Source organism: Coregonus lavaretus (assembly GCF_964263955.1).
Source record: "Coregonus lavaretus genome assembly, contig: HAP1_SCAFFOLD_1327, whole genome shotgun sequence".
NCBI lineage: Eukaryota > Metazoa > Chordata > Actinopteri > Salmoniformes > Salmonidae > Coregonus > Coregonus lavaretus.
The window spans coordinates 5,452-18,665 of record NW_028161242.1 but is presented as its reverse complement, the minus strand read 5'-3'; the positions used below and the strand labels follow the sequence as shown (position 1 = coordinate 18,665).

Here is a 13,214-nt window from a genome sequence, read left to right as displayed (position 1 = left end):
TGTAGGACCAGGCCAACTAGCTAGCTAACAGACAACAGCTGTAGGACCAGGCCAACTAGCTAGCTAACAGACAACAGCTGTAGGACCAGGCCAACTAGCTAGCTAACAGACAACAGCTGTAGGACCAGGCCAACTAGCTAGCTAACAGACAACAGCTGTAGGACCAGGCCAACTAGCTAGCTAACAGACAACAGCTGTAGGACCAGGCCAACTAGCTAGCTAACAGACAACAGCTGTAGGACCAGGCCAACTAGCTAGCTAACAGACAACAGCTGTAGGACCAGGCCAACTAGCTAGCTAACAGACAACAGCTGTAGGACCAGGCCAACTAGCTAGCTAACAGACAACAGCTGTAGGACCAGGCCAACTAGCTAGCTAACAGACAACAGCTGTAGGACCAGGCCAACTAGCTAGCTAACAGACAACAGCTGTAGGACCAGGCCAACTAGCTAGCTAACAGACAACAGCTGTAGGACCAGGCCAACTAGCTAGCTAACAGACAACAGCTGTAGAACCAGGCCAACTAGCTAGCTAACAGACAACAGCTGTAGGACCAGGCCAACTAGCTAGCTAACAGACAACAGCTGTAGGACCAGGCCAACTAGCTAGCTAACAGACAACAGCTGTAGGACCAGGCCAACTAGCTAGCTAACAGACAACAGCTGTAGAACCAGCTGAGTGAACATACATTTAAATAATTGTACTTTTATTTTACTGGGCTGATGGTGCCTGCATCTGATGGTCAGTCTCAGCAGCAGAGGGAGAGAGCAGCAGACTGACGGTCCGCCTCTCAACATCCCTCCTCTCTCCCTTTCCTCCACTGTCTCTCAACATCCCTCCTCTCTCCCTTTCCTCCACTGCCTCTCAACATCCCTCCTCTCTCCCTTTCCTCCACTGCCTCTCAACATCCCTCCTCTCTCCCTTTCCTCCACTGACACCGCCTCTCAACATCCCTCCTCTCTCCCTTTCCTCCACTGACACTGACCAAAAAGGGACACCGTCTTCCAGCTGACGGCGAAACTCGAGTCGTACCGCATTACTTCTGCATCATGTACAAATTGATGTTGTTACTCCTATGAACAGAGAAAGTGAAATATTCCTCGATATTAATAAATAATAACTAGTAACAACAACAAGGTGAGCCTATAGATCCGCTTTCCTACTCATTCATTACTGCTGCACTGCTTGTTGTTGTAGCGCTGAGTGGAAATAGGAAGAACGCGCGTTTTATGGATTATAAAAGTGTTGAATACAAAGTGTTGACAGCGCTGAGTAAGAACTTCAAACATGAACTCTCATAAAAACAGCAGCTCTTTGCTGTATTCGTTGACAGTCTCTCTCTAGTCGTTTTGAAATCTCACAGTATCAACTCTGCTGTAGCTTTCTTTTACGCCTGCTACGTTACTGTAGACACGGTCATCTGAGCCATCCGATTGGCCAGCGGTGGACCCGTAGTGCACTTGATTTGCTCTCTGGATCCGCCGGAAAGGCAGAATTTGTACCTTCAGACACATGAAATTGTTCAAAATGGAATTAGTTTGCTTACCCGACGCGCAGGGTAGCTGAAACGCCAACAGCCCGAGACGAATACAAAAACAATAGGAACACAATACTTTATCGTTGGGTTTTTACAGAAAGGTTTGGTGATCGACTAGGAATACCTCGGAAATCGACCGGTCGATTGCTGCTCTAGAAAGTTGAGTGAAGTTGAATCTCGCGCTTCCCTCTCTGTGGGTTGATATTTCTGCGCGGCAGTCCCGGGGATCTGCGGCAGTCACGGGGATCTGCGGCAGTCACGGGGCTACTACGTGCATGCGAGGGAATAGGGAATGTTTTTCCTAAACAAAATGAGGGATTTCGGTAACAGCACTTTTCAGTCAGAGCAACAAGTGAGAAACAAAATGGCTGAAATGATGTTGCAGCTTCAGCACGGACATGGTGATAGCCACCTGCTGTGCTGTGGTGCCTGGCCGCTGCAGCAGGGAGGAGAGAGACAACACGCTGTGGTGCCTGGCCGCTGCAGCAGGGAGGAGAGAGAGACAACACGCTGTGGTGCCTGGCCGCTGCAGCAGGGAGGAGAGAGAGACAACACGCTGTGGTGCCTGGCCGCTGCAGCAGGGAGGAGAGAGAGACAACACGCTGTGGTGCCTGGCCGCTGCAGCAGGGAGGAGAGAGAGACAACACGCTGTGGTGCCTGGCCGCTGCAGCAGGGAGGAGAGAGAGACAACACGCTGTGGTGCCTGGCCGCTGCAGCAGGGAGGAGAGAGAGACAACACGCTGTGGTGCCTGGCCGCTGCAGCAGGGAGGAGAGAGAGACAACACTGGCATGCTTTAACACAGCGTGGCCATCAGCCTCCTGAGTCATGTGTCTCTCTTAGTCAAACAGTACACTTAAAGCATCAGACAAGCTCAGTGCATATAGTTGATTTGATTCAAACACATAGGGTGTGTCTATATATGGAAAATAATACACGTTTTTAACATTTCAACCAATCGATTGGTCGAAAGAACAGGCGACTCTCGATCGACCTAGATTTTGTTTTGTCGGGGACAGCCCTACATTGAATTACAGTGGCGGGGGAAGCCCAAGGAGGCATATTATGTCAAAATACACCTAAACAGCCATTGGTGAACAGAGCATAGTGTGTTATGAAGGAAAACCTGAGATACTAACAAATGGAGAACAAGCCTATCACTCAGAGAAAATGATGTATTCAATTCAACAAATAGGCATCCTACTACTATTAATGGTAATCCATACTGTACACACCTGCATTCAATGTCATCCAAGTTCAGCCCAACAGAGGTCACTGTCCAGTGCACTGTGAGAAGAGTAGCAGCTGTGGTGGTCTGGAGTATCTGTATAGTACTGTAAAGCTCTGACTCACTGCTGCTGGGCAACAGGCCAGCCTCCTCTCACTGCTGCTGGGCAACAGTCCAGCCTCCTCTCACTGCTGCTGGGCAACAGTCCAGCCTCCTCTCACTGCTGCTGGGCAACAGGCCAGCCTCCTCTCACTGCTGCTGGGCACAGTCCAGCCTCCTCTCTTCTTTCACCTCGTCCCTCTCCCAGTTCTTCTCTCTACAGCACACTAGACCACAATCCTCAGCTTGCCTGGCTTGCCGGCTGGCCCTAGAAAACAGTGACTTCATTGTGTCCTTTATCCCAAAACAGATTGCTGCTCCCCCTCCTCCTGTTCTCCTCCTCCCCCTCCTCCTGTTCTCCTCCTCCCCCTCCTCCTGTTCTCCTCCTCCCCCCCCTCCTGTTCTCCTCCTCCCCGCCCTACAGACCTCCACATATCCTCCTGGAAAAACAGAATCCCCACCAGACTGCCTTTCACTAGCACCCAGTCAGAGCCGGATGTGAGCAAGACTGTGGTAACTTCCTAACGTGACTGATCAGAGGCAACATGTTCCTCACTAGTCACTGCTCTGTCACTGTGACATCACATATTCCTCCAGACATGGACCAGGTCCTCTGAGACACATCTGAGATGACGCTGCAGTGGATAGTGGCCGTTTTAAGGGCTCCTGACCAATTCTGCAATTCCTTTTTTTTTATGGTGATCTTAACCTTTTTTGTACATAACGTCTCCGACATAGTTTCCTATGACCGAAAACAGCTTCTGGACATCAGAACAGAGATCACTAACCTGAACAGCTTCTGGACATCAGAACAGAGATCACTAACCTGAACAGCTTCTGGACATCAGAACATAGATCACTAACCTGAACAGCTTCTGGACATCAGCACAGAGATCACTAACCTGAACAGCTTCTGGACATCAGCACAGAGATCACTAACCTAAACAGCTTCTGGACATCAGAACAGAGATCACTAACCTCAATTTGGATGAAGATGTCTACTTAAACTAGTAGGCAGCTGTGAATGTAGTGCTTACTCCGGACCAGGCCCTAACCCCAGGACTAAAACAAGGAAGAGACGTTGCAGGAGAGCCAAACGAGAGGTCTCCATGACGAGACTACGTTGGGGGGCAAATAAACTGCCTCTACCCTCCGTTCTATTGGCCAACGTACAATCACTAGAGAGCAACTGGACGAGCTCTGCTCGAGACTATCCTATCAACAGGACCTGAAGAACTGTTATATTCTATGTTTCTCTGAGACACGGCTGAACAAGGACATCGTCTAGATCGGACGGCAGCCTCGGGTATGGCGAGGGGGAGGGGTGTGTCTCTGTTAACAACAGCTGGTGCGCTATCTCTAATGTTAAGGAAGTCTCAAGGTTCTGTTAGCCAGAGTTGGACTACCTCATGATAAGCTGTAGACCATACTATTTACCAAGAGAGTTTTCATCTACAGTTGAAGTTGGAAGTTTACATACACCTTAGCCAAATACATTTAAACTCAGTTTTTCACAATTCCTGACATTTAATCCTAGTAAAAAATCCCAGTTTTAGGTCAGTTAAGATCACCTCTTTAGTTTAAGAATGTGAAATGTCAGAATAATAGTAGAGAGAATGATTTATTTCAGCTTTTATTTATTTCATCACATTGCCAGTGGGTCAGAAGTTTACATACACTCAATTAGTATTTGGTAGCGTTGCCTTTAAATTGTTTAACTCGGGTCAAACGTTTCGGGTAGCCTTCCACAAGCTTCCCACAATAAGTTGGGTGAATTTTGGCCCATTCCTCCTGACAGAGCTGGTGTAACTGAGTCAGGTTTGTAGGCCTCCTTGCTCGCAAACGCCTTTTCAGTTCCGCCCACACATTTTCTATAGGATTGAGGTCAGGGCTTTGTGATGGCCACTCCAATACCTTGACTTTGTTGTGCTTAAGCCATTTTGCCACAACTTTGGAAGTATGCTTGGGGTCACTGTTCATTCGGAAGACCCATATGCGACCAAGCTTTAACTTCCTGACTGATGTCTTGAGATGTTGCTTCAATATATCCACATAATTTTCCTTCCTCATGATGCCATCTATTTTGTGAAGTGCACCAGTCCCTCCTGCAGCAAAGCACCCCCACAGCATGATGTTGCCACCCCCGTGCTTCATGGCTGGGATGGTGTTCTTCTGCAAGCATCCCCCTTTTTCCTCCAAACATAACGATGGTCATTATGGCCAAACAGTTCTATTTTTGTTTCATCAGACCAGAGGACATTTCTCCAAAAAGTAAGATCTTTGTCCCCATGTGCAGTTGCAAACCGTAGTCTGTCTTTTTTTATGGCGGTTTTGGAGCAGTGGCTTCTTCCTTGCTGAGCGGCCTTTCAGGTAATGTCGATATAGGACTCGTTTTACTGTGGATATAGATACTTTTGTACCCGTTTCCTCCAGCATCTTCACAAGGTCCTTTGCTGTTGTTCTGGGATTGATTTGCACTTTTCGCACCAAAGTACGTTCATCTCTAGGAGACAGAACGTGTCTCCTTCCTGAGCGGTATGACAGCTGCATGGTCCCATGGTGTTTATACTTGCGTACTATTGTTTGTACAGATGAACATGGTACCTTCAGGCGTTTGGAAATTGCTCCCAAGGATGAACCAGACTTGTGGAGGTCTACAATTTTATTTCTGAGGTCTTGGCTGATTTCTTTTGATTTTCCCATGATGTCAAGCAAAGAGGCACTGAGTTTGAAGGTAGGCCTTGAAATACATCCACAGGTACACCTCCAATTGACTCAAATGATGTCAATTAGTCTTCATTTTCTGGAATTTTCCAAGCTGTTTAAAGGCACAGTCAACTTAGTGTATGTAAACTTTTGACCCACTGGAATTGTGATACAGTGAATTATAAGTGAAATAATCTGTCTGTAAACAATTGTTGGAAAAATGACTTGTGTCATGCACAAAGTAGATGTCCTAAATGACTTGCCAAAACTATAGTTTGTTCACAACAAATTTGTGGAGTGGTTGAAAAACGAGTTTTAATGACTCCAACCCAAGTGTATGTAAAGTTGCGACTTCAACTGTATATTTGTCCTAACAGTCTATTTAGCACCACAAACAACAAGAACAAGAAAATGCACAACTAGAGGCAACAAAAATCTTGATCACCTTTACAAAATCTTGATACACCTTTACACACACAGAAACGCATACAAGGCTCTCCCTCCCTTTGGCAAATCTGACCATAACCCTATCCTTCCTGCTCAAACAGGAAGTACCGCTCAATACGGAAATGGTCTGATGAAGTGGATGATAAGCCACAGACTGGAAAAACATGGATCAGAAAACCAGTCAGTATCTGGTGTGACCACCGTTTACATGGATCAGAAAACCAGTCAGTATCTGGTGTGACCACCGTTTACATGGATCAGAAAACCAGTCAGTATCTGGTGTGACCACCGTTTACATGGATCAGAAAACCAGTCAGTATCTGGTGTGACCACCGTTTACATGGATCAGAAAACCAGTCAGTGTCTGGTGTGACCACCGTTCGCCTCATGCAGCGTGACATCTCCTTCACACAGAGTTGATCGGCTGTTGATTGTGGCCTGTGGAATGTTGTCCCACTCCTCTTCAATAGCTGTGCGAAGCTGCTGGATATTTGCGGGAACTGGAACACGCTGTCATACACGTCGATCCAAAGCATCCCAAACATGCTCAATGAGTGAAATGTCTGGTGAGTATGCAGGCCATGGAAGAACTGGGACATTTTCAGCTTCCAGGAATTGGGTACAGATCCTTCCGACATGGGGCCATGCATTATCATGCTGAAACATGAGGTGACGGTGGCGGATGATTGGCACGACAATCGGCCTCTCTGTGCATTCAAATTGCCATCGATAAAATGTGATTGTGTTTGTTGTCTGTAGCTTATGCCTGCCCATATCATAACTGCACAATGTGGAACTCTGTTCACAACGTTGACATCAGCATACCGCCCACAGAACGCCATCTGCCGTCTGTCCGGTACAGTTGAAACCGGGATTCATCCACAAAGAGCAAACTTCTCCAGCGTGCCAGTGGCCATCGAAGGTGAGCATTTTCCCACTGAAGTCGGTTAGGACGCCGAACTGCAGTCAGGTCAAGACCCTGGTGAGGACGACGAGCACGCAGATGAGCTTCCCTGAGATGGTTTCTGACAGTTTGTGTTTAAATTCTTCGGTTGTGCAAACCCACAGTTTCATCAGCTGTCCGGGTGGCTGGTCTCAGACGATCCCACAGGTGAAGAAGCCAGATGTGGAGGTCCTGGGCTGGGTGGTTCCGCATGGTCTGTGGTTGTGAGGCCGGTTGGACGTACTGCCAAATTCTTTAAAACAACGTTGGAGGCGGCTTATGGTAGAGAACTGAACATTAAATTCTCTGGCAACAGCTCTGGTGGACATTCCTGCAGTCAGCACGCCAATTTCATACTCCCTCAAAACTTGACATATGTTGCATTGTGTTGTGTGACAAAACTACACATTTAGAGTGGCCTTATAATGTCCCCAGCACAAGGTGCACCTGTGTAATGATCATGCTGTTTAATCAGCTTCTTGATATGTCACACCTGTCAGGTGGATGGATTATCTTGGCAAATGATAAATGCTCACTAACAGGGATGTAAACAAATTTGTGCACAAAATTTGAGAGAAATAAGCTTTTTGTGCGTATGGAAAATGTATGGGATCTTTTATTTCACCTCATGAAAAATGGATCGACACTTCACATGTTGCGTTTATATTTTTGTTCAGTGTATCTACCCACTGAAGACCTGTACACAGAGAGAGAGATGTATCCATCTACCCACTGAAGACCTGTACACAGAGAGAGAGAGATGTATCCATCTACCCACTGAAGACCTGTACACAGAGAGAGAGAGATGTATCCATCTACCCACTGAAGACCTGTACACAGAGAGAGAGAGATGTATCCATCTACCCACTGAGAGGCTCACCATCAACACCACACAGTAGGAAGGAAGCAGCCAACTGTCCTCTGCTCTGCTGTGTATTCAGGATATATGAGTCACTATAATGTGTTGCTCATCTATGAAATTACTCACACAGCAGCACAGCCGCTCATCTCCTCACAACCACCCCAGCCGCTCATCTCCTCACAACCACCCCAGCCGCTCATCTCCTCACAACCACCCCAGCCGCTCATCTCCTCACAACCACCTCAGCCGCTCATCTCCTCACAACCACCCCAGCCGCTCATCTCCTCACAACCACCCCAGCCGCTCATCTCCTCACAACCACCCCAGCCGCTCATCTCCTCACAACCACCCCAGCCGCTCATCTCCTCACAACCACCCCAGCCGCTCATCTCCTCACAACCACCCCAGCCGCTCATCTCCTCACAACCACCCCAGCCGCTCATCTCCTCACAACCACCCCAGCCGCTCATCTATTCACAACCACCCCAGCCGCTCATCTCCTCACAACCACCCCAGCCGCTCATCTCCTCACAACCACCCCAGCCGCTCATCTCCTCACAACCACCCCAGCCGCTCATCTATTCACAACCACCCCAGCCGCTCATCTCCTCACAACCACCCCAGCCGCTCATCTATTCACAACCACCCCAGCCGCTCATCTCCTCACAACCACCCCAGCCGCTCATCTCCTCACAACCACCCCAGCCGCTCATCTATTCACAACCACCCCAGCCGCTCATCTCCTCACAACCACCCCAGCCGCTCATCTCCTCACAACCACCCCAGCCGCTCATCTCCTCACAACCACCCCAGCCGCTCATCTCCTCACAACCACCCCAGCCGCTCATCTCCTCACAACCACCCCAGCCGCTCATCTCCTCACAACCACCCCAGCCGCTCATCTCCTCACAACCACCCCAGCCGCTCATCTCCTCACAACCACCCCAGCCGCTCATCTCCTCACAACCACCCCAGCCGCTCATCTCCTCACAACCACCCCAGCCGCTCATCTCCTCACAACCACCCCAGCCGCTCATCTCCTCACAACCACCCCAGCCGCTCATCTCCTCACAACCACCCCAGCCGCTCATCTCCTCACAACCACCCCAGCCGCTCATCTCCTCACAACCACCCCAGCCGCTCATCTATTCACAACCACCCCAGCCGCTCATCTCCTCACAACCACCCCAGCCGCTCATCTATTCACAACCACCCCAGCCGCTCATCTCCTCACAACCACCCCAGCCGCTCATCTCCTCACAACCACCCCAGCCGCTCATCTATTCACAACCACCCCAGCCGCTCATCTCCTCACAACCACCCCAGCCGCTCATCTCCTCACAACCACCCCAGCCGCTCATCTCCTCACAACCACCCCAGCCGCTCATCTATTCACAACCACCCCAGCCGCTCATCTCCTCACAACCACCCCAGCCGCTCATCTCCTCACAACCACCCCAGCCGCTCATCTCCTCACAACCACCCCAGCCGCTCATCTATTCACAACCACCCCAGCCGCTCATATCCTCACAACCACCCCAGCCGCTCATCTCCTCACAACCACCCCAGCCGCTCATCTCCTCACAACCACCCCAGCCGCTCATCTCCTCACAACCACCCCAGCCGCTCATCTCCTCACAACCACCCCAGCCGCTCATCTCCTCACAACCACCCCAGCCGCTCATCTCCTCACAACCACCCCAGCCGCTCATCTATTCACAACCACCCCAGCCGCTCATCTATTCAAATCAACCCCAACCGTTCATCTCCTCACAACCACCCCAGCCGCTCATCTATTCACAACCACCCCAACCATTCATCTATTCACAACAACCCCAACAAATCCCCTTATTGTATTGGACACCTTTAAATGTGCCTTTAGAGGCCATGCAATTCAGTACTCATCTCGAAAACAAAAAGCAATTTAGGTCAAAAGAGTCCACACTAACAAAGGAAATAGAAGGTCTAACAGAACAGATAGATAGCAATAAAAACTGTAACATAGAGGCTCAGAATAAATTAGAGGAAAAACAAAAAGAAATGGAGAAACTTATTCAAGAAAGATCAAGTGTAATATATTATAAAAATAGAGCAAACTGGATGGAATATGGGGAAAATACACCACAATCTTTTTTAATCTTCAACAGGGGAAAGCTACCATAAATAACTTACTGAAACGGAAACCCATGATTCACCAAATGATATTTTGAAGGAGGAAACAAAGTACTTTAAGCATATGTTTTCGTTTCAGTCGCCTCCATCTCCTCTAACTGAAGCTAATTGTAGAGATTTCTTTCTATTGATAATGTCAAATTAACAGCCATACAGAGAGACTCATGTGAAGGTGAATTTACGGAGGAGGAACTTCTGGATGCAATTAAAGACTTTAAGTCCGGGAAAACTCCAGGGTTGGATGGCATACCAGTCGAGGTATACCAAACCTTTTTTGATGTACTCAAGGACCGTTATTAGCATGTTTTAACCACTCCTATGTAAATTATAGATTATCAGACACACAACAAGAAGGTCTGATTTCGTTATTACTGAAACAGGATACAAGTGGAAAATATAAAGATCCAGTCCATTTAAACAATTGGAGGCCTCTTACACTTCAGTGTTGTGATGCAAAAATTCTAGCAAAATGTATAGCGCATAGAATTAAAAAGGTATTGTCGGACATTATTCATTCTAAATCAGACAGGTTTTTTACATGGACGATACATTGGAGATAATATAAGGCAAGTATTGGAAACAATAGAACACTATGGAAAATCTGGGAAACCAGGCCTGCTATTCATAGCAGACTTTGAAAAGGCATTTGATAAAGTACGACTGGGGTTTATATATAAATGCCTGGAGCATTTCAATTTTGGAGAATCTCTTATAAATTGGGTTAAAATCATGTATAGTAACCCTAGGTGTAAAATGGTAAATAATGGCTATTTCTCAGAAAGTTTTAAACTGTCAAGAGGAGTGAAACAAGGTTGTCCACTATCAGCCAAGTGACTCACTGTCTGTAGGAGCGATCCATTTCCAGGAACGGGGTGGTGTACCTAATAAACTGGCCTGTGAGTGTATGTGTGCACATATATAATCCTACCAACCGAACCAACTGATTTCATATATTGACCTGAAACACGCTGGAGAAGGATTTTATTCAGTGACAGAATAACGTTTAATTAATATAAATCTACACTGGGTAACACACTGCGACGCACGCACACACAGCGATAGATACCTCATAGACCCCATCTGGCCGAACTGATTGTTTTCAAACTGTCCCTCCTCTCCTTTCTGTCTCCAAACACAATAATGAACCAGTCTCCTTTCTGTCTCCAAACACAATAATGAACCAGTCTCCTTTCTGTCTCTCAAACACAATAATGAACCAGTCTCCTTTCTGTCTCCAAACACAATAATGAACCGGGCACCTTAATTGCCACATCACAAAGCTGCATCCTGATATATAATATATCCATAATATATCCATCATATATCCATAATATATCCATCCCACTGATATTCAACCATTGATCTTCACTGTCAAAGAATAGCAACTAAATGGCCAGGTCTTTCTCCAGAGACGCCTAGGATAATTACTCCATAGTATCAGATTGGCTGAGCAGAAAATGGAATGATCATCACCAGAACCTTCATGTGACCGTGTCACAGACGAGCCAGTGACCACATCTCTGTGTCCACGTGTGTCCATGTCTCTCCACTGACCTGGTAGGGCTGGTATGCTCCGTGGTCAGAGAGGAAGTCCAGTTGTCTGTCAGAGAAGAACTCTACAGCCGTGATGGAACCCAGGGTAGCCTTCCCCACCAGAGGTCTGAACGTCTGAAACAAGAAAAACAGTAACCTTTAGAGCCTTCAATGTCTTTTCTTTTCAAACTATAATTTGTACAAATATATATATTTGGAATACAGGCAGAATGTCACGATTTAAAACATTCAGCCAGGGGAAAACGTCTGCAGAATCAAAACATGAACTGTTTGGAAGGAATAATGATATAGGAAGTCATTACAGTGGAGAGAGAGACAGACAGACAGACAGACAGACAGACAGACAGAGACAGACAGACAGACAGACAGACAGAGAGATTCAGACAGACAGACTGAGAGATTCAGAGAGACAGACAGACGGAGAGATTCAGAGAGACAGACGGAGAGATTCAGAGAGACAGACGGAGAGATTCAGAGAGACAGACAGACAGAGATATTCAGACAGACATGAATAAAGAAGTGAAGAGAGGAACGCTGCTACAGAGAGAGCTGCTGCTATCAAACAGTTCAAAGGCTGCCTGTCACTCTTTGATGTGCCTCTCTTCCTCCTCTCCCCTCTCTTCTTCCTCTCCCCTCTCTCCCCTCTCTCCTCCCCCGATGATCACCCATCTCTGATGTCACTGTCTATCAGCCTGCCTGCAGGGCTCAACTCTCTCATCTTCCCTCCATCTCACTGCTGCAGCAACACACTGCCACTCAGATGCATTCCAACTGCTCCAGTCCAGGACCACACCATCATGTGGCCTGATCTTCCCTCCATCTCACTGCCAATCAGATGCATTCCAACTGCTCCAGTCCAGGATCACACCATCATGTGGCCTGATCTTCCCTCCATCTCACTGCCAATCAGATGCATTCCAACTGCTCCAGTCCAGGATCACACCATCATGTGGCCTGATCTTCCCTCCATCTCACTGCCAATCAGATGCATTCCAACTGCTCCAGTCCAGGACCACACCATCATGTGGCCTGGGCCTGTCTGAGTAGGGAGGGTTCTGGATCTTATTACTTTCTCTCTTTCTCAGACAGACTCCCTTTGAAACCCCATCATGGAAGAGCAGAGCAGAGCAGGGAACAGTACAGAGCAGAGTACAGATCAGAGCACAGAGCAGAGCAGAGTACAGAGCAGAGTACAGAGCAGAGTACAGAGCAGAGTTTTCCTGAAGCAGTAATCTAATCACAGCTCTAAACAGCAGAGAGATGATAGCATGAATCTAACCCAGGGAATGTAATAGGATTCATTAGAAGTTTAACTACACATGTGACTGCTGCTGTTACTAGAGTTAAATGATGAATACCACAACACTCCCACAGTCATACTGTCTGGTGCTGGCTGGTCAGACGAGCTACATGCCTTCTATGCTCACATCAAGGCAAGCAACACTGAACCATGCATGAGAGCACCAGCTGTTCCAGACGACTGTGTGATCTCGTTCTCCGTAGCCGATGTGAGTAAGACCTTTAAACAGGTTAACATTCACAAGGCTGCAGGGCGAGATTAATTACCAGGGCGCGTAGTCAGAGCATGCGCTGATCAGCTGACAAGTGACTTCACTGACATGTTCAACCTCTCCCTGACCCAGTCTGTAATACATACATGTTTAAAGC

The 13,214-nt window shown here is 47.6% G+C and overlaps 1 protein-coding gene across 1 annotated transcript in view; it reads right to left on the bottom strand.

Moving 5' to 3' along the window:
- Positions 1–11,660, bottom strand: part of LOC311120991 (putative JmjC domain-containing histone demethylation protein 2C) — a gene marked incomplete at both ends in the record, with an annotated part of 113,381 nt that extends 101,721 nt beyond the window's left edge. The window contains one exon of the mRNA XM_084195541.1: positions 11,547–11,660. Within this exon, the coding sequence (XP_084051667.1) occupies positions 11,547–11,660 (114 nt within the window). The remainder of the gene's footprint in view (positions 1–11,546) is intronic.
- Between the last annotated feature and the right edge of the window lie 1,554 nt (positions 11,661–13,214).